The 23,835-nt window shown below is 39.2% G+C and overlaps 1 protein-coding gene across 19 annotated transcripts in view; it reads right to left on the bottom strand.

The window, feature by feature from the left end:
• Positions 1-23,835, bottom strand: part of step (cytohesin steppke) — a 596,835-nt gene that overhangs the window by 62,242 nt on the left and 510,758 nt on the right. The window contains exon 1 of one of the 19 annotated variants that reach the window (XM_067132814.1): positions 19,598-19,796. The exons of the other annotated variants lie outside the window; for them this stretch is intronic. Coding sequence (XP_066988915.1) covers positions 19,598-19,660 — 63 coding nt within the window. The 5' untranslated portion in view covers positions 19,661-19,796. Of the gene's footprint in view, positions 1-19,597; positions 19,797-23,835 lie in introns of those variants that run through there. 19 annotated transcript variants of the gene reach the window in all.

Genomic DNA, 23,835 nt, shown 5'->3' with positions numbered 1-23,835 from the left:
AACACATTCTTGTACACGAAAAATGTAGCATGTATATATATATGAACCAGTTATTAAATGCCACGTGTCGAAAAATATTAAATATTTCAGAAAAATGCGGTTCTTTAAACTAATTCTAAAAGGCCTCTCTGCTAAAAGCGAATGTATTTCTTAGGGGATAACGATAGCTTGCATAGAATGCATCTTTCCCAAAACACATTTAACTGTAAGAGAAGAATAACCCACAAAGATTCTTTTGACAGCTAACTGACTGCTTTAGAGGGTTAACTCTTCAATAAGTATATAAATAGGTTTTATGTGAAAATGACCATATAGAAGAGAAGAGAATATAGAATATAGAATTTAGGCCAAAGGCCAAGCGCTGAAAGGGAAACAGAGTAAAAGGTTTGTAAGGTGTAACACACGGAAAACCTCACAGCTGCACTATGAAATAACTATTAGAAAAGGGTGGAAAATAAGATGGGAGATAGAATATGAATGGAGGTACAGTAAAAGGAATGAAAAGGGGATGAAGCTAGGGGCCGAAGGGATGCTGCAAAGAACCTTACGTAATGCCTACAGTGCACCGTGCGTGAGATGCAATGAGGCACTAGCCCCCTACGGGGAATGACCATATTACACGCTTTACTCATTAAGTAACGTAATATTTCTTCTGGCCACCTCCCCAACCCCCACCCATCTCCAGATCCGACTAAATGATCAAGCGCCGTCCACTCTTCATTTTACTTGTCAAAGAATATTGATAAAATACATAATCTTTGATAAAATACATAATCTTTTTATAAGGTCACGCTGACCAGTATACTTTCAGACAAGCAAAAGCTTTTCTTATTCTCTTCGGTTACATTCCAAGACTCCAACTTTGGGTCGGCTGTTCAAAGGACAAGAAGAGGCTTTCACTCTCACTGCACGCCCAATTAGGTTGCCAGTCCACAAGGTGAAAGGAAGGTGTATTTTGGCTCCTCTGTATTCTAATGTAGCCATCATATATATGTATATAAATATAAATATACATATACATACATACATACATATATATATATATATATATATATATATATATATATATATATATATATATATATATATATGATATATATATATAGAGAGAGAGAGAGAGAGAGAGAGAGAGAGAGAGAGAGAGAGAGAGAGAGAGAGAGTAGCTAATCGTCCAGTCCTCCGCGATGACAAAACAGCAACAGGTAATGATCACAGACTTTTAGTAGAAGACGAAACACTTAGAAAATGGTTCTCCCATTTAAGCACTCTCTTTCTCTCTCTCTCTCTCTCTCTCTCCATGATCCACGGGTCCTCCGTCAGTGCCAGTGGTTCAGGATACTCACCTTTAATGCAAATACCCTCCATCAGTTTCTATTTACGTATACCCTCCTCACTCCACGGAAAGCACTTTTTCCTTTGCTCAAACACTGCGGAAGTTGACCAGAAAACACACGCATGCATTCATGAGGCGATGAATCATTTGTGGAATAAAATAGAAGGAAAAGAACCGTGGCTTGGCTTTATTCACTTTTCGTAGAAACAAACAGCCCTAACTATGCCATTTCACTTCAAGGGCAAATGTGGAAGTGAATTCGAAAACAGCCGAGAGGAAATCACACGTGACTTGACAGGCGACAATTCGGCCAATCCCTCTTGGGTCTGGCGTCGCAGCCATGACACAGGATTCATGCAAATGAAACCAAATTATTCTGAATTCCCAAAACAAAATGTTGTCTAGAATTAAACCAAGCTTTTCCATCACTTCTTTTGTGAAGCTGCATACGCACACACACACACACACACACACACACACACACACATAAACACAACAGGTACATTCACACATAACAGACCCTCAACGACTCAATAATATAGGGTAGATAGAGAAAAAAAAAGACGGGGTGCGGTTATTCACCGCTTACAGAAAACACCGTTACTTGCCAGTTCAGTAAAGCTTTCACTTTTCAGAAAAGGCATTTATTCTTGGAATAGGCTGCTATTAAGACTGGGATAATGTCCTATAGGACATTATCAATCCTAGTGACCTGGTCTTTCAAAGTCCTCCACGGGTTTCTCAATGACATGTCTGTATACAAAAAGTCCCTACGATTGGAATCGGAAGTTAAACGTTGTACGAAATTATTGAGTATTATGCAACGGACTCTATTGACTTTATGTTTAGCATTAAAATAAAAAAAAATGACTATACAACTATGTTAAATCAAGGAACAAATATAAAAATCACCATCCTTACTATAAGTAATATTAACAACCCACAAGTTCTTCGAATAATATTATTACAACAAAAGTTGTAAAAAATACACCCACAATATGAAGTGGAATACAAAGAAGTTTTTAACTTTTTCAATAAGACGCCAGGCAATTTAGACGGAGGAACGGGCGGCCGCATCAAAGAATAAGTGGCCTCCGGGGGCGAATTGGATGGGAGTCCAGAATACAACAGAGAGAGAGAGAGAGAGAGAGAGAGAGAGAGAGAGAGAGAGAGAGAGAGAGATATTTTATATTCTTCACTAACAGCCCTATAACCACACAGGAACACTGAAGGTCACAAAGCGTGTATAAAGATCAAACTATCCCGCTCTGGAGGGCGGCGTTCATATCCGGAAACATGAAGGAAATAAAGATTCGACAATCAGGAAAAACTGTACAATGAAACTGGTGAAAAGTGGATGTTCAGGAGTGCTGTCGCTCTTAGCTTAAATTCTGTAACGTTACTCACAAATACCACCGTAAGCTGATTCTCATTAAACAAAAAGAACCCCGTCATTATTCCCAAGAACGCCAAACAAAATTCTTAATCATGTACTTCATCCTAAATAAGAAGAAAAAGCAAAAAGATAACCACATGTAAAATGTAATGAACACACGTCATATGGTATGATATTTTCCGGCTAACTATACATAGCACATTTAAGCTTAAGCTACGGAGTATGTGCATTTACTTGTACACAATAAACAACTTTATTTTAGAGTCAGAAACAGAAGAATTTCATATGCGCTCAAAGTTAGCATAAATATTTTGTCCGAGCAGTTTAAAGAAGATTAAAAAAAGCTAATTTTCCTGGAACTGTAAAGTGTTTACTTTACTGCAATCAAGCATTTCTATTATAAAACAACACGCCCTCGTGACAGTATTTACCTTAGTATCAACATGAGATTGATTAACAAATATTTATATATGAATTTTTTTTATTGTACGATACTGAAACAATGATACACCTTTCAACTTTCCTCTATTCAAATTCACAAACTCACACATGCTTATACACATACATACGGTACATACACACACACACACACACACACACACACACACACACACATATATATATATATATATATATATATATATATATATATATATAATATATAGTGTATAAATAAACAAAATTTTCCGAGACCATTCAAATTACAGTAAAAACACTGCAATTAAATAAATAACTACAATATTGGCCGTCTGGATGCCGTTGAATTTGTGCTGCAGTTTCTCAATCTCCCGAGAGATGAGAAACTACAATACAAAACTGAACAGCATCCAGACGGCCATACTGTTCAATGAAGTATGTTAGAGAGCGGGTCTTCTTCCAAAACAATATTACTAATAGTAAGCCATTGTTAACAATGACGTTTAACGAAAATGCTAATAACTGCAGCAAAACTGAACACGCCTATTTTCCGAAGAGCGGCGTGCCACGACAACAAAACACCGCCCAAATCAATACCCAGTGATTTTGATGCAGGGCAGGGAGGGGGCGTGGGGCGGGGTCGGAGAGGGAGAGAGACGATTTGGATTGGTTAGTGGTTGGACGACGAAGGTGGAAGGCAAATGTTACAAATGAACCCTAGCTCTTTAAAAGCTTGAGATTTAAAGCACGGGCTTACTGTTCGTCTATGAATCTGAATTTGAAAAATCGTCTGGACAGAAAGAATAAATGATTTCGTATAATGGCCAAGTCAGCTCTGCCTGTTTGACGGCAGATTCAAAGGAAAAAAGCGTCAATGAAGTTAAGTATGCCTTGATTTAACCAGACCACTGAGGAGCTGATTAACAGCTCTCCTAGAGAGGGCTGGCCCGAAGGATTATTTTACGTGGCTAAGAACCAACTGGTTACCTAGCAACGGGACCTACAGCTTATTGTGGAATCCGAACCACATTATAACGAGAAATGAATTTCTATCACCAGAAATAAATTCCTTTAATTCTTCATTGGCCGGTCGGAGAATCGAACGCGGGACCAGCAGAGTGCTAGCTGAGAACGATACCCACCCGACCAATGAGGAACTAGTAGTTGCCTTACAAAATAAGTCGCACACAATTTCAAATGTGATTTCCTAAAGCACTACAAAAATAAGGCCATTGTAATCTTCTACTTGTCAATCTGAGGAGGCACTTGAAGTTCCGTAATCGGAGTGCTCTCTCCCTTTAACTAGAGATGAAGCTAACAGAATTCCTCTGGCCTTCTAAATAAGTCGTTTTTCCCCTGCACTCTCCATTCCCTGGAAATGATCCTCTGGGCGAATAAGCCCCTCACATTATCTCAAAAGATCACTAGCTCTCTCCAAAAGAGAATTCTGCCATGATATACACCATTTCTTTCTCAACGTCCTCTCTCTCTCTCTCTCTCTCTCTCTCTCTCTCTCTCTCTCTCTCTCTCTCTTTATATATAACCGAAACGAACGTGTTCATGTGTGAGATTAGACTGGCCAAAAAAATGGTACATAACAAAATGAATTATGTATGGGCAAAATGACAAATAGTAACCGGAAGAAAAATAATAATGACTAAACGAAAATGAGTAAAAGCCCTATTCTTCACAACACAGCTCGACACAATACAAATGAATAAATAGCTCGTTAAAAAAAAAAACTTCCAATAAGCGTTACTTCGAAAGTAGGTCACAGATTTACATACCAAACAACATCAACATAGATGGCAACGGCTTTTAACCTTACCGAATGCTCTTATCGAAGAACAAACTGCCCATGCCCTATAGATCGGAAATATTTTGCAACCATTTGGTTATCTGTTATAATAAAATCCGACTGGATCTTGTGACTGCAGGGGAGACATGACACAGCCACCCACCCCCCGCAAACCGGTTTGTCCGCCCTGGGTGGGGTAGGCAAGGGAACGGGAGGGTTGGGGAGACATCCAGCCTCCTCCTGCAAACTTGTTTGTCCGCCCAAGGTGGGGGTGGGGTAGGTAGGGGATCGGGAGGGTAGGGGAGACAGCAGCTCCTGGTTCCAGCGCGCGCTGCAAACTCGTATCTAATCATAAACAGGATCACAATATCGAATTTCTCATGTTTTTTTTTTTTTATAATTTCGTTTTTCAACAAAATAAAATTCCATAAAAGTTAGGAAATTCTAAGGTATTCAAATCCAGCACATTTCTTCAGAAAGTCCAAGGATGTAATCCTTTCTAAGAGGCGGCGAATTCCGGCTAAAGTAACGCTACAGAATTTCCCAGTGCAACTTTGACTTTGGTGACAATACAATACTGACTCAAGCATATATAAATTTCACATCATTTCCTGTGTAAAGCTATTATCACGACAACGGGACACAATAAAAGCAAAAGAACAAAAGACTGAATGCAATTGTTCCACACAATGAAGCAAATCAAGCAACCTGCAATATCAATAGTTAATGCAACAAATACTTGGGATCAAGGAAGTCTGAGCAAGCAACAGAAGCTGTTGCATATAACCAGGAAACGTTCCAGGGCAGCAGACAGACTTCATCAGCATAATATAAATCAAACATCGCATGGGCGCTAGCACGCAACATATCAACTAACTGGACGTTTTAAACAGGCAATGTGGCGACTAGTTTGTTTTTGTTTTCCTATTCAAATCATCTTAATACGATATAGTGTCATGAAGCCACACATTCTATAAATGCATGCACACGTAATTATATATATATATATATATATATATATATATATATATATATATATATATATATATATATATATATATATATATATATATATATATATATATATATAATCTAAAACAATAAACATTCTCGGTTTCGTAAAAGGTAAAATTCTTTTACAAGCATGAAATCTTATCACGACGATCAATACTTAGTGCTCAAGCAAGTCAGCGTCACGGAATATCCGCAAGTGAAAGTCGGAGGCACTTTATGAACGATACCTACAGCACAGCGGATCACGATGTATGACGAACTTATGCAGCCTTATCGAACAAAATCAACTGCAAGTAGGTTGCAACTGATGATGAAATTATTCACAGACCAGCTTTTAGAATAACCACCCCCTTTCTCTCTCTCTCTTTGAAGATTATAAACATCATGAACTAAGACATGTGTAGTTTCTCTCTCTCTCTCTCTCTCTTACTGCGCATCAGCACCACACTCTCATCATCTGGCTTCGGCAAATTAATGTGGAGCAGCCGAGGGTTCCATGACTGTTCATTTCTTTGTTCGTCATAGCTTAGACGATGGGTTATTTATAGAATGACCCGGGTCTGAAGCTGAAAATATATCGAACACTAATATGACAACGGGACATTAGAATTAGTACCGCATATTGATAAAAAAAAAACTCATTAACAAATTTAGTTGCAAGCAGACATCGGTGACCAGCAAGCTCCATATGTTGTGTTCCTAGGCTATGAAAGAGTATGTACGTGCACATACACAAGTAACAAAATGTAAACAAGCTGAGATAGGCTTGCGAAACAGTAGTAGTGTAACTGAGAGGGTCTCCTAAAGCCCAAAGGCGGCCAAGAGACATTTGTCTGTGGTAACACTCTCCAGTTGGGGGATTGGGCGCTGCCATTACTCAAACTTAATCTTAAAGGTTGCATTCCCATATCTCCATCACAACGTTGCCTTGCCATATACAACCCCCCCCCAAATCTAGTAAGCTTCACAAGACCTTTAATTGACAATATATAGTCATTGGAAAACTGGAACCATTTTGTTTACTTGGAATCTCGCTCTCTCTTTTCTATTTCATTTACCTAAAAATCCCAAGCAGTGAAGTAGGTACCTGCTTGTTTGTCGGTTTGAAGTCGCAACTGAAGTAGGAGAAATAACATACGAGTGCTTACAGATAGATTTATAGATTTTAAGCATCCATGCCAAGCACTGGGGCAACCTAAGGCCATTCAGCGCTGAAACGGAAATTGACAGCAAAATGTTTGAAAGGTGTAACAGGAGGTAAACCTCGCAGTTGCGCCATGAATTAATTGTTGGGAGAGGGTGGAGAGTAAGATGGAAAAGAGAGAATATGAACGGAGGTACAGTAAAAAGGAATGAAAGCAGTTGCAGCTAGGGGCCGAAGGGACGCTGCAAAGAACCTTAAGTAAAACCTGCAGTGCACCGCATGAGGTGCACTGACGGCACTAACCCCCTACGGAACATGCGAGTGTTCAGTGCTTATCAAAATATGCACTTTATCATACCATAACTGAAAAACCGGAAGATACTATGTAAGAAGCAATCCTCAAATCCCATGTGAAAATAACATGTCACAGTCGAAGACTCATTTTTTTACCAATCAGTATCACTCTTCTCTTCATTTCGATTCTAATCAATTTGCAATAAAAAAAAAACAAGCAAATCATTCTAACCTAATTTACGTATCCTTAAAAATCCTTACTGAATAGAACAACACACACAGGTACACACCAAAACTGAGTGTACTTTCTGCGGAGCCAAGTATGGTCGCCCTTCCATTTCACTAGGTCTACATCTGAAATGACTAATGTTCTTATCAGCTACGTAAATACCCCGGGGTTTGGGACAAAGCCATATTATCAGCGACACCGATACGTTATCAACAGAGGAATGAACTCAAATCACAGGAGTAATTACCGGTACCCAGCCGTAAGTGGATTAAACTGACATAACACTATAATCATTCAATTAATCTTGGACACGAAACGAATATTACCTAAGGCAATGCAGAAACTGCAAGTACATGCAAGGCAAAAACTACATATTCTCAAAGAAGATGAAAAATGAAAAGAACAGAATACCCACCAATATTGCCCCTCACGGACTTAACAGAGCAAAATCACCAGTTTAAGTATCGGTATGCCAGTGCCATTTGGAAACAAATAAAACACCACTCGGCCACTTGCGTGCATTTAAGTATCAGAGAGAGAGAGAGAGAGAGAGAGAGAGAGAGAGAGAGAGAGAGAGAAACACCTGCTCTTGTACTCTCAACCAGAGTGGTTCCTAATTCAAGGTCCCTGACACAACATTGCTCCTGCCAACCGATTGTTTCATTCCTCTTACTTGTTTGTCATACTTGGAAATTTTCACTTCACTAACTTTAAGTGGACAAACTGGATGGCATTTCTCTCGTCTATAAATGTACTTCTTAATTATCTGAAATTGTCTGTGTATGTGCAAAACCTCGCTATTTTGCAAAACACACAGGATATAAAAGGCGTGACTAAAGTACCCTGTAGTTATTAAATATAAAAATACATTGCGGAAATAATGTATATTGGTTCCAATCATTACACACATACACACAACGAAACACACGCACACATATGTATATATATATAATGTGTATATATATGTATATGTATGTATGCATACATACATACATACATATAAGAGTACACTGTCGTACTGAAGATATATGAGATAAATCCCCTTTGACATTAGCGCTCCGTCAGTCTTAATAAAACTGACCTTCTGCGAGATAATGACCAGCTTTTGTGTAATGAGTCTTGTCAGCAGGAATGGAACATGTATATATATATATATATATATATATATATATATATATATATATATATATATATATATATATATATATATATATATAATATATGTATATATATGTATGTGAAATATATATATATATATATATATATATATATATATATATATATATATATATATATATATATATATATATATATATATATATATATTCTTCCACCTTCCAACCCAAAAGTCAGGGAGTCAAGAGCTTACACAGCTGGTGGAGGCACTGGTGCAACCAACGGGAAAAGGTGCCGAAAATAGAACTCCACTCAGAGAGTTTCTTTCGTGCCCAAGCACACCCCGATAATGACAAATGATCTAATGAAGTGAAGCGCAGATGTGAAGTATCAATTATTGCTCATCAATACCCAAACAGTGTGGTTTTAAGGTCCCTCTTGACGCAACCCCAAACTGAACTTCAGAGATTTGGTAAAAGCGAGGGTGAATAAACAAGAACTATTATCTTAGCTTAAACAACAGGCCAAAGGAAACACTACTACAATTTCTTCCTTACTGCTCTAAGACAAGTAACTGCAGTTTAAATCAATATCTTTCAAGCACTCTTAAGACAATTAAAACCAGTTCGTTACTATTCAGATAAATCATATCTTTTCTTGCGTGGCTACATAACATTCTTTGTTTCACTTGATCAAATTTGTCATCCCTGGCGCTAAGCGTTGCGACAGGTCAGTCCACAACCTGAATGATGACCTGAAACCTTTTCGTGACCTAATCTCCTCGCGTGGTTTCCAGTCTCACCTCTCCTATGAATGAATAATCGTTAGGTCATGGGAAAATCTCCTTTGAATGATTACATGCTTTACTGATTCAGTTGTTCAGAAAAAAAAAAAAAACATACGGAAGCTAAGTAATATTGATTCCTACCACACGGGGGTGACTTTTTTATTCTCCTACTACTGCTGCCAATACTGATGATCGTAAATTTGGTCCTTTACCAAACATTCTGACCGTTTTCATTGGCGCTTCCCACAGCTTCTATAAGTACAAAAGATAAACAAAATAGGAAATGCAATGCCACCCGCCACTGCCATCATCATTGTGCCAACAAAACACAAATAATAACAACAACAATATTAACATCACCATTATCACTGTCATAAGGCTGACTTTGCGCATCCAACGTTACCGACACGGAACGAACTTTTTGAGAGGCAACTTCACGGTTACGATCATATTAAAAGAAATAAATAAAAACTTCACATCACAACCTTCAACCGTCCTCACTGGGCAAAATTGTCAAGCATAAGCCAATACAAATGTGCATGGCCAATAATAATAATAATAATAATAATAATAATAATAATAATAATAATAATAATAATAATAAAAAAGACAGTAGTTTGCATTCTCTAGAACAAGTGATCGCGAAATCGAACATTATTCATGATATCAATACAGATGCAACTGCTTAAAAGGAATATGAATAATATGTTCTTAATACCAGTAGTTCAACAAATGTATATATGTAGATATATATACAGTGTGTGTGTGTGTGTGTGTGTGTGTGTGTGTGCGGTGGAGAGGAAATCAGGTAGACTCCGTACAATCACTATTCACAAACTCGGGACATGTCCCAGGTCCCACACGCAGATAGTTCGGCCGACTATCAAGCCCCCATAATCTGCAGCCTACGCGATATCGTCTGTTTCTTCGTCGACCCACGCGAAGTTCCCTGCTATACGCGTTAAGTTCGTTGCGTTCAACCGCCGCCTTCAACGTCTATGACGTCAATCACCACTGGACGCGGATGATGTCATTAACCGTCGCATAGCAGTTCCGGGATTTGGGGGCTTAATGCTATATAGGTGTTTTATGATTGTCTTTTCTCGCCAGGTCTGCAGGACAATTTTACGGCGTTCCAATAATTTCTACTAAATCTACTAAACTAAAATTTGAATGTTATTAGATTCCAACACTACATAATTCTAGTGTTCTGGAATTTCTCCAGAATAATTACAGTGCAGCACAGCAGACAAAATATATTACAAATACCTTCCTCAGTGACAAGTAATTATTTTCTACCCGAACAACTCAACTCAACCACTAATGAGCTTTAAATTAACAGCGTAAAGGCCAAGCTCCGACACAGATTTTCAGCTACACTCAACGTCACAATGGATCAAGAATAAAACACCACGTTCCAACGTTTAAAATGTTGAATATCCAATGTGTTCTAGTTATTCACGAAATTTTCGCGGTTAGGTAATTTCTCCTTCTTTAAGGATGTTGATTAATTCCTGCTCTATCATACTAAGGCGAGGAGGACCTGGAGAAACCCGACCGCATCTTTGGAAATCTACTTTATATGCAAACGAAGATACGTTTGAGTTAAGGTTCATTTTAACTGACAAGTGTCAATCAAGAGAATCCCCTAAAATGTTTACGTCCCTTAGGATACCTCGTGAAGAAAATAAAGGCGTTCTCATGTTTTAACAAATGTCAGTAGAAAAAGAGACTTCATCCGCTTAAATCGTAACATGTACCGAACGCGACGAGATTCCCCGGGGAACTTCATTACGCAACTCAATAACGGACGAGGCGCAATTGCTGCCTGTCTCGAGACATTACACTCATCTTGCCTCGTCGACACCAGGGCCTCTTAGTCATCAACCGCAATATACAACGTCCGTTAAACCGAGGGGGTTAAACTAAGGACACGCTGACACTTAATCCCTACAAGACCCACGTGGTCGAGTGTAAATGCAATGATCTATTCCCGCATACACAGGCTATGCGCGCGCACGTCCACTCACCCACTCTCTTCAACAGAAGATTCCTAAGGACATTTACGAAGAAACCAGTCAACCTTACATACTTATAAACATTGCAGTATAATGAGAATGGACCTCTCAGCATTCATTAACATCAAGTACTGCGACTAAGGGCAAAACATCCTGAACACATCTGCGAACAAAAATCTCAATCGGAATACCTAATAACTTTACCGGGGTTTTCTTAATATTCTTGATTTCATTAACAGAGCATAAGGGCCCCAATTCTTCGGAACAGTCTTCGCTGGGAGAAATAAACAAATAAATATATAAATAGACAAAGTTTTCCCTGAAATGCACAGCGACAAAGACAGGCTTAACGAAGTCAGCCTCTGAGCCTCCTAAAGGTTAGCAGTTGAGACGATTTTAATGCCGTGACTACTTTATCTTTTCTATTTTAGAAAACTATGAACCATCCCACTGCGCATAGAAAATAAATTGCAACAATTAACAGATGCTGATTTCAGTAGAATAGTGTCGGAATAATAAGAACAAAGAAACAATAGCTAGCGGGAAAACTTCAAGACGTGCGTGGAAGACTCATCCGGTTAGGAAAGAGAGCAACTCATAAGTGCAACTTACCCACATGTAAAAATCATTTGTATGTACATTTTTCCAAAAAAAAAAAAACGGAAAAGGGAAAATAAAACAATATCCTGACGAAAAACGAAGTTGGGGCCTTACCCTAAAAAAGAAGATAAAGAAAAAAAGATAACTAGTAATAGCATCACAGATAGTTGGGGGAGGGCGGGGGCACAAATAACTCTCTTCACATTTCAAAATGTTCCTTCGCAGTCATACGGTAAGACAGGTTTGCTATCGACGTTAGTTAAATTCTAATCTTCCAGTTTAGAATGCTACGACCAGTTAAAAGGAGGGTCTACATACTGGCTAGTACTCTAACACCTACTTAGAAACATATGAGAACTGCTGTTTATGGAGCGTGACAAACATGATGTAAACCCGTATGACAAACAGCTGACGCTCTCACCAGATGCAAATTAATACTTATTCTAAAGCTGTTGTCGAAAGGAATCTCTCTCTCTCTCTCTCTCTTTATAAAACCACAGTAAAGAGCCCACTTAAGAAGAGGTAAAATCCCTCTTTCGAGATAATAGGTCATGATTAATTGTCTTAATTTCTAACCAAAAATTCTCAAGTCCCACCTCTGGTGTACGTCGTTTCAACAGCAACATATACCGTACATCTCCCCTACATAAGGAATATATCTTGCACTATCTCCCCACCCCCTTTATTTCCCAACATCGCCCCCGAAAGTGACACACGCAAGGAGTAACCGTCAAGGGAGCAGCTTCTCCTTCTCCTAAGTAAGGATCTGTATCAGCTGGAAAATGACATCTATAGAAACTCGGGCTTAATCAACAACGCACCTACATTCTTTCAACCACAGTGGACACTACTAGAAAAGCCTGGTGCCAAATTAAATTTTTCTTTTCACACACGATTTATCTTTTGGGTTAGAAGTCACTAGAGCGAACGTTTAAGTCATTATTGCTATCTCAGTGTTCTCCAGAGCTGAACAATTTTAACTAGGGGGAAATTACCATGCATTGAAAGTTTATGAGGAAAACACAAATGTTATTTTCTTGCGCTCATTGCCGTACAAAAATAGAAACTATACTTTCCATGAATACACTATGAAGTAACTCTCAGTCACATCCATCACGATTTTTTTTAATAAGAAATATCCAACTTAGATCATGTTCAGTTACGGATTCACGTTAACAACTCAAGAAAATCTACACTAAAACGAGAACAATCATGCTGCCTCATTGTGCTCAGGAGAGAGAGAGAGAGAGAGAGAGAGAGAGAGAGAGAGAGAGAGAGAGAGAGAGAGAGAGAGAGAGAGGGCAAGGGGAATATGCATACAGATGCCTTCGAAACCCCTTTCGCTCAGTTACGAAGTCACAGCCGTAAAATGACAAGCTATAAAAGGTGTTAAACCCCAGAACCTGCTTCCAACACCATCCCCTTTAACCCTTTACTGACAACCAACCTCGCTGATCGCATCCACTGAGGGAGGCTGGAGGTGGTAGGGAAAGGCGCGTTTTTCTAGAGCCATATGGCGCTTTCACGATTTACTGCCCCAAATGTATCTACATCAACTTTTATGGCGGGGAAACCGAGAGGGGAGGGGGGGGGGGCAAATTCAGCCCAGCAACCTTCCATCACAAATGCAGAAATTTAATAACGTACATATGGTTAACTCTTATGGAAACACTTCCTCCTTCACGATAATTCTTCTCGGAATCGACAAATTCCTAACGGTCGACAAATGTTCAATACATACTGCCTTTACAAAAAAGAATTACATTATACTCTTGAATACTGGCCACTCTCATATTTGGTTTTGGCTGGATTTTACCGGCCAGGTGGAGGAGGAAAGCTGTCGACCCTCCATGCTGACCGGAAGCCAGGTGGAGGAGAAAAGCTGGCTGAATAAGATTTACAGATGTTCCCTGAGTTAACAGTCAGGCTCCTGAATTTTCCACCACTGTAGGTAACACCATACGATAAAGAGCCACCAAGGAGCTTTACGAAACTAACGCAGACAATAAAAAAAAATCCTTGGGTCGCATGTAGGTCAAAATGCCAAACAAATTTCGTCCCTACTACGAAAGGCAGCGATCGCACACGAAAAAAAAAGAGAAAAATAAAAACTGGACTGACCAGTTTTCGGGGTCCACGGTCGACAGGCCCACTGAGCTGCCATAACATCCATTCATTGTTATTCTCGGCCCACAATCCTAAGCGGAGGGAACACCAAATATACCGTGGCTGTCCATACAAAACTTTTATATCACATATTTGCGCAAACAATCACACTAATATATATATATATATATATATATATATATATATATATATATATATATATATATATATATATATATATATATATATATATATATATATATATATATATATATATATATACACATATACATAAATACATATACAAATATATAAATATATATATATATATATATATATAAAATATATATATATATATATATAAATATATATATATATAAAAACTTATAAGAAAAACTAAACTCAAATGTTTCCTAAGACGAAAACCCCGTCACGATTCAAGTTTTAACTGAGTTACTGAATCGCGTTCTGTGACAAATTTCCTAATTTTTTTTTTTTTAAGAAATATCGGTTTCGGCCGAGGTAATGATCAGAGCTGAAGTGATTTTCCATATAAACAAAAAGCAAATCATCCCGGAAACATCATCAGGAGCGAGTTGAATCAAAATGTTTACATTCTAAGAGATTTTTCTTCACTTTGTAACGAGACAGATCAGTCAAGGAAGAATCTTTATGCTCTGCAACACCTTCGTCCAATAGACCGTTATTAATTTTTTTTTTATTTTACTTTAAAGGCTCTTTCTATTTTTAAGGACTGTGTCATTTATAATTTTGATAATAAATGTCATTTTTATGCTGGTATAATGAACTTAGCATGTTCAAAGCACTTATGAATAAGTTTTGGGGCTAATAGCAACGTTTCCGTTGTAGCTCCACCTACTGTTATATCCTTTTCTAAATCAATTATCAAGTCATTGTATTTCATTTTTCCCATTTTTCTTCGATATATCCCATTCAGTACCATTATCCAAATCATATTTTTCTTACGTTCCGTTCTTCCTAACATCTGATACCGTTAAGTGTAAGTGTAAGTACAGTACACACACACTATACAGTATATATATATATATATATATATATATATATATATATATATATATATATATATATATATATATATATATATATATATATATATATATATATATATATATATATATATATATATATATATATATAAAGAGAAGTCAAAAATTGTCAACAAGGCTTCCTCCTTTTGAAAATTTCATTCTATTCAGAATTAAGAACACTAGTTCTAAAATCCGTAACATCTCTATTCTTAGTAGAAACGTTTCGGGAATCCTCTCCACCACCTGGCTGAGATACGAGAAAAAAAGTGAGGAGAAAAACAGGCATGATAATATGATGGGGGACTGAGACTTCCCGAAACGTTGCTAATAATAACAAAGACCAAGTTATAGATTGAGTACTGAGATTTTATTCCTGAATAAAATTATATGGATTTACAGTCTTTTGTTTATGTTTTTACGGTCATCCCCAACGGGCTTGTACTAAACACGCCGCAAAGGTGGATACATACCGGGTTAAAAACCCTTGGGGGTCACTGTCTAGGAAAGATCCAATATATATATATATATATATATATATATATATATATATGACACTTCAAAGTCCCACTAAAAGACTTAAAAAAAAAAAAAAAAAAAAAAAAAAAAAAAAATCTGCGGTCTCAAATTATAAGAGGGAACAGTTGGGACGAGTTTCTTCACCTCACTAAGATGGAACGCCTAACTTTCCACTTTTCCCCTTTTCTCCCCGAGTGGCAATTTCAGAGGTAAGAATTTCAGAGAAAGTGAGTCCGAGATTAACTAACGCATCCATGTGCAGCGAAAAACAGAATAAATTGCAGTCGGATTTCAGATGATAGAGCAGACTGGGACGGTTAAATCCCACATCTTAAAGAGAGAGAGAGAGAGAGAGAGAGAGAGAGAGAGAGAGAACAAAATCGAATCTAGGAATAGTATTTTAAGAGAAAAAGAAAGCGTATGTCGAGGGTAGTGATCGATCTCTGCAACAATGCATATATGCAGTGACTACCCGAATGTTGAATGTCAAACTAGTTTCCAAAACTTCAATACTCAACAGTTGTTGCATGCCAGTACACAAAGTACAGTATATGTTTATAAGTTATAAGACAAACACATCAACCTTGGCGAACAATAAAACGTAATGACAGACCATGCACATATTCATAAGCCAAAACGTGCAAAAGGCTACTCATGTTCTCTCTCTCTCTCTCTCTGCATGGCTGAACAAGCAGTAAATATCCTACCTCCAAACAAAAGATACAAAAACGGAGAATCGGAAAAAAACTGAAAATAGCCAATTAGTCGTTGGTATTACCATTTCCAAATAATCAGGCAATCATTCTTTATTGATGACGGCACGGGAGAAAAGACTGATTTTCACGAAAAAGGGACTATGGGACGAATATATTTGTAGTAGGCACAATGTCAAGTTCACAAGACACGAAGAGTCTCGAACTCTTGGCGGATGTTCAACCGTGTTACATTATTAGCTCACAGTTGTGATGGAAAACCGAATCTTCATACAAATGACCTTGGAGTTATATATGTATATAATTTATTTTAAACAAAACACCTTTTGTAATTTTTTCCGGTAGCCTGAAACCTACCCTTTATTTGATGATCAGGATTACAGCCAAAGGCCTTGAAGCAGTAGGACCGCCGAAGGCCCGAGCTCAATTGTAGAGCTCAAGAAAAAACAAACAACTTTCCAAGGGTAAGTAGTACTTGTGAGGGGGGGGGGGACGAAAATCAACACTCTCGAATGTTTATTTTCCTTCCTCTTGGGAGCTACTTCCCGCATACCTGTTCAGGACCTTCACTTTTTCTTGCTTATTCTTTTCTTCATTCGAATTCCAAAGCATGCACGATATACACATCTTTTTAAAAGGTTGGAAGAAGACGAAGGCACCGCAGAAGACGCACTTGATTGTCCTCTCGAAAGAAAGCAATAAGCGAAGGAGGGTTCAGCTAAACGCTCCCTCCCGGCACGTGTGTTTATCGAAACGGTTACCGGGTCAAATCAATGCTTGCCGACGAAGTTTAAAGGGGCTCGTCCGAGGGTTTAGACTGCATACCGAACTCGCATATCCGTGTCACTTCGCTTCGTCAAAAGCACCGGCTAAAAATGCGAGCGTGCAAAGAGATGGTAAAAGTCATGTCTCCTCTGGTGCACAGACAAAAGAAGAGGAGCTCAACGCTTTTGTTATGCTTGGTAGGACACAAATGTCATCCATCTTGATCGAAATCAGCATGAGAGAGGGAGAGAAAGTTTTGACGGCATAAGGAGCAACCACAGGTATCTCTCTCTCTCTCTCTCTCTTCTGATCACTATTTACATGAATGTTGGCTAAAAGACAATAATTGCACTCAAAAACAAGACATTCATATAAAAGACAAACAATGGCCGTATTGACGTCACAAACAAACAGATGGAAATTCGAGAAACCACGGGACAAGACACATGGCTTCCAGGGGCAGGAAGGTCTGCCAGACCCTACTTCAAAAGGAAGTGAGAGGGAAAAGGAAGTTATCCAATGTCATCTTTATCACCCAACGTGGCAAGGGAACGCCATCATAAGGCAATGCATCTTCCAGAAAACAGTCGAAAAAAAAAAAAAACAAATACCATGGTTGACTGCTATAGTGTACATTTATCAAAGGGAACTTAAAATTCTTATTAAATGCTGCTAATGGCCTTGTTAAAAGAAAATGACATATCCAGATATATCGGTGATGGTAATTAACAAAGAAAGAAGAAAGTTCCTCTCAGCTAGCACTCTGCTGGTCCCGCGTTCGATTCTCCGACCGGCCAATGAAGAATTAGAGGAATTTATTTCTGGCGATGGAAATTAATTTCTCGTTATAATGTGGTTCGGATTCCACAATAAGCTGTAGGTCCCGTTGCTAGGTAACCAAGTGGTTCTTAGCCAAGTAAAATAAGTCTAATCCTTCGGGCCAGCCCTAGGAGAGCTGTTAATCACCTCAGTGATCTGGTTAAACTAACATTATACTTAACTTAACAAAGAAAGAAGCAGGGATACGAATAAGTTCATCTGCGACTCAACTTGTCAATGTGACGTTTTCGGCAAATAACTCAGTCCAAGAGACAAAATCAGAATATGAATCTAATAAACCGAATATCATACAGGAAGGAAAGTGGAAACGACTACATCTCGTGATATTCTTCGGAAATATTCTTGAGACCAGTGGCACACGGCAGGTAAGACGGAGGGCGTTGCCGTGGACAAATGCCTTCTTCCCAAGAAAATAGAAGCAAATTTACTTTAGTTGACCCTACCTCACCTGACCTCAACCTTTCCCAGCCTTGTGAGACCAACGTTGGACTGGCCTTTACTATCACCTTTCTTCTGCGGCAGATTCCCACGAAGACCACCTCGGGGAAATACAGGCGATTCGCCTCCGCAGTGCTACATAGTACACACCTCTTCGTTGAGGTAAAGCACAAACGAACTGGAACGAAACTGAATGCTGCATGACACGCGGATTCGATCAGAAAGCGTGGGAAAAAACGGTGGGAATGATAACCTCACTGTTAAGTCTCTCTTTCGAGTTTTGTAACTCTTGCCAATCCTCTGCAAACCTCTCACACAAAAGTTTTAAACTATAATCAGCAACTATTTTCAGGCAACAGCAGCGGCCTGTAATGTTTCCCGTAATCGTATGCATGCATAACTGGCATTACGGAACGGGATGGAGGGGAAGGAGAACTGAAGTCAACTAATTCTCTCCTCCGTTTATCGATCGAATTGATAAACTGACAGATAGTTTACCGATTCTACTTCCGGGTGAGACATTGTCCCAGCCTGACGGAACGCGCACGATGGCACGTCAAAACCATTTCAACTTTAACGTGAATGTTTTCCTGAATGATACCAGGAAATGATGCAACTTATTTCTTCAATGTGGTAGGAAACAATCAGTCATAGTAATCCAATGCAGTTACGCCATTTCCTCCATAAACATTACACATAACTGACATATGATACAGTTATCTCAATAACGTTATCATCATTGTCAAGTAAGAATTTCTAGCTCAAGAAAAGTCTTATTTCGGCTAGGTTAGGTCCGAATATATTACGTTTGCATTGCTGTCTAGGCTATGTATAATTTTACCACTCTAATAACTTTTGCTGTTAATCCATCAGTATAATTCAAACAAAATGGACGCAATTTATTAAATGAAACGGGATCACATTACCGGAAAAGCATCACTTCTCTCCACATAATTTTTTGCCAGTGCCAAAAACCTTCCAAGACATGATACGAACAGCTTACCTTCGAAGCGCCTTGTTCAGTATCCGTCTCTGCATCTTCAACACGACAATGTCTCGGATTCATTGAAAAATCTAGCAAATCTAGCTTTCGTCCAGAATATTAAAAACTTTTTTTTTTACTGAAACTCACTGACGTCAGAGCAACAAAATTACTGACGACGTTCAAACGAAGTCTTGCCGTCGGAAATTTTGCGGAAAAGAATCTGACTGGCAGACGAGCCAAAAGTAGCCGTTACGACAATCCGGAAAGGCATCTCGCTTGTTTCGAATAACATTTCTGAAGCAAGAACGCTGTTATTTCCATGAAATAACACCTAAACCACGCAACTACCCTGAGCGAACTGAAAATCACCATAATCGCCAGAAATGACCGCCGTACAAACAACAGCACTTTTCTTCGTACCGACAACCTGAAAGGACGAAGTCATACTATCTACTTCCCGTCTCTTCCGGGTAAGGGCAAGAGAAGGCGGGGGAAAGAAACAAACAGGTGAAGTGAGAAAACTTCTCCAAAATGACCTCCAGTCTTCACCTCGAAAATAAAACAACTGAAACCTCAGCTTAAGAAGATATTGCACTATCCATATCATCTAGCAATCGTTCCTCTGCCGTACTCACGCTATACTGTTTAAGAAATGATGAATTATATAGTGATTTGTTTGTCGATTCCTCTCTACCGTTCTTCTCCGTTACCGTCTTCTCTCTGCTCTGTCATGCTCACATCCGGGCAATCTGTACTGAAGAGGCTAACTTGGCTAGCTAATGGCGCTTGGGCATTTTCAACATGGATGTCCCTTCGTTTATATAATCAATGAGTTATAAAACTCCAACGCAATGCGTTTTATTAAATCACAAACTATTACTATTATTAATATAATTACCTGTTGCATCTGTTATAACCGTTATAAAATAACTGCAGCGAAAAGTATTTTAACAACACCGATATTCTCATAAATTCATTGGGAAATCTTCCTCCTTGATACAGTAGCATAATTTCACTGCAGTTTACTCGGGTACTTGCGAAAACCCAGAGAGAGAGAGAGAGAGAGAGAGGGCCTAGGTAAGGCAAGTCACCTCTGCAGGTAAGATGTATCAAAGGGGATATGGTGGTACTGGGAGAGGGAGGGCAAAGGAGGTCCATCTGGACTCATGCCAAGCAGGTGGCGTGTCTTGAGGTGGGGTGGGGGAGAAGGAGATGACTCCACAGTACACCAACTTGCTGGGAGAAAAACGAGTCAATCTAAGATAAAAGGTAACTGGTTTCTTAAGTATACTCCATTTCAACAGATAGCAGCGGTCACTACACTCGACAATACAATACGCAACTAACAGGCCCAAAAACATCGAGTAAGGTTGCATCCCTTCAAGATATTTGCTGTCTAACTCCTCCATCTTTTCTTTCAGCATCGCAGACTCCTCCTGAATGCAAGGGCCTTTTTCGGTTTGTGTATACCTATCCCTCTCCCATAAGACGTAAGGAAATACGACAATCAATCTCTCTCTCTCTCGCGTTCTTCGTCTCATCCATCAAGTACAGAGTGCAAGTGCGAATCCACCAATGCCTGGCTCTCTCTCTCTCTCTCTCCTCCATCTCTCCCAAGGCAGCCGCGCGCGTTTCCTTGTTGTTGTTGGTGCAGGTGTAGCCAGTTGCTGCTTCGTTTGACGAGACACATCCTGGGAACACGAGTTACGCAACGAGTGGCAACCACGGCTGTTATCATATTATGGTCAATTGGTCCCTGCGTTCGATATATCAAAACCTGTCATTTAATTCTGGGGGAGGACCCTCTTCAGCCTTTTAATTCCCTGCCGTAAATACATGTGACCTTGTCCTTTGAGGATACGAGTAACACCTGATTCTTTAACAAAATAAACATAAAATTCAATTCCAACAGATTTAGTGTTTTTAAAGCATATATCAATTATTTTAAGAATGCTGAATTAATAACATACTGCCGATATCATTCGTTGGAATCGACATTTTAAATATTAGAATTTAATATTCGCACTAAATATGCGTGAAGATTCCCTTTAAAAATCACAATTTAACAATCATTTTGAATAAAAAAAAAACTTTTTTGTTCACCTTAAAAAAATCTATTTAGCGCCTACTGATCAGATTGTGTGAAGTTGAGACTCAGCGACGAAGGACTGTATTTCATAAATCAGTTGATTTTGGTGGCAATTACATAATACGATAGAAATATACATAAACAGTGTTGTATGACAGTAGTCTTCACTGTAGTAAAACTGGGAGACAAACCAAGCCCAGAAGCACCTTGTCACAGCTGTGTGCTGGAGCTCTTTCTCCCCAGGCCCGGAGCCAGACCTAGACCACGACCCAAGACCTGGGGTAAAAATTATAGGCCGTTTAAAGCCGTTGGTAGGAAGAGCAAGAGCCTTCAGGCCACTCCTGTAAAACCTAACAAAAGCTACAAGTCCCATTTACGAGACAAGACCTGAGGGGCCTTGTCAAAAGAGAGCGGTTACGAGTTAAAAAGGAGAGGAGGCAGAGGAGCAGTGGTTGAGAGTAAAAAGGTGGGGGAGGGGGGTAAAAACAGAAAGAAAAAGAAAGAGTAGGGTGGGAGACACAATCCATGGGAAAAACGGGCATACTCGAAAATGAACACCAGCACTGTGGGGACCACTCATACAATAAATCTCGTAATTGTGCACATTGTTCAAAACAACGCCGGCGCCCTATACAAGTGCACAATACAACCGCACAGGAAAACAATGCTCTGTAACCGTTATGCCATCCTTATTTGTATTCGATCAGATCTTAATCTACAAAGGGACGTTATTCACAGATAGAGGTGAACGTTCCAGTGTGAAGCGGCGTGGCTCTACTGACAGAAAAAGAACCAACGGATCTGTTATGGATAACGATGGCAGGCCTTTGAGAGAAAAAGAACATAACGTCACAGGGAACATTCCAACGACACTGTGCACTACGCGGGAACTTCGGTGCTAAGAACGCTGCGAACGTTCAAGAATATCATAACTGGGAACACTGGATACCTCTGGGAATGTAAGGAAAGATTACTGGAACTGAGATCAGAAACACAAGAAACAAGATGAGAGGCGGTGGCGTGAGTTTTTGCAAGCTGTCGATGACATCAAACAGACTGGTGTGAGTGTTCAGTTTCAAGTAATCCAGTTTGGTTGATAAAACACTGTCAGATAATATTCTTTGTTCATGCGATGCTATTTCACAGAGAGAGGAGGAAAAAAAATACATAAAGACCACAACTGACAAAGAAGAAAACTGGTCAGTCAACCCAGAGAGGTGAAAATGCATCACCCACCTTTAAATCACACGCCAAGGCACAAAGAGATCGACGTCAAGTGTGAACTTACAAGAACCTATTTACTGTGGAGAAATCAGGGCCCTGATCACAACACTATTTTAAGCAGTTTTTAAATGCCAACGCTTCAATGGCCACTGATTAATGGGAAAACCACCACACACACACACACACACACACAGAGAGAGAGAGAGAGAGAGAGAGAGAGAGAGAGAAGTAAGGTGGTGAACAATGAACCAAACTTCATTCATACTCGTGATGTGTGTTTACACATACATATTACTTTGCCTTGGAAGATCAATTGAGGGAAGAAAATAAGACTAGTCCGGAAGGGGAAGAGGGTCTTAGAATCGAGAAAGGAATCTCTCCCTCTCTCTCTCTCTCTCTCTCTCTCTCTCTCAAATAAAAGCACAAGCACTGCTGGTAATCTGTTTATTCAGGGCGACAGTTCATCAGACGTCACGCACGTAGGTCCTAATGACCTAACGGAAGCAGGATCCTGGACAGAAGCGTGTCCTGAAAATACCGGATGCAGCGCAGGTCTCCTCGGATTACACTTGTTATTCCGATACCCTTGCTTTGCGTGGACAAAGATGAAACAGACACACCAAAACATACTACAGAATTAATTAGCCGATGACATTTTTATGATGTTGACACCCAAAACATCCTTCCCACTAAAATGTCAGATGACGACAAACATGAGCTTTCGGTGATTAGGTGAACTACTGACGAAGGAAATGTCAACCTTGACATACCTGGAATACATCAGGTTAAAACAGTCTAGCATAATGATATCAGCACCATACCTCGTAATGCTTGCATGACAAGAGCGCTGGCGTTTAACAAATTAAATCTAGGTAAACATAACGAGTAAATATGTTAAAATAGACATTACAATCGAATCCAACAACCTATGATGCATGATCGC

This window comes from Macrobrachium rosenbergii, chromosome 32 (assembly GCF_040412425.1).
Source record: "Macrobrachium rosenbergii isolate ZJJX-2024 chromosome 32, ASM4041242v1, whole genome shotgun sequence".
Lineage (NCBI taxonomy): Eukaryota > Metazoa > Arthropoda > Malacostraca > Decapoda > Palaemonidae > Macrobrachium > Macrobrachium rosenbergii.
Note: the sequence above shows the minus strand (reverse complement) of the source record. Positions and strands in the feature narration are given on the sequence as shown.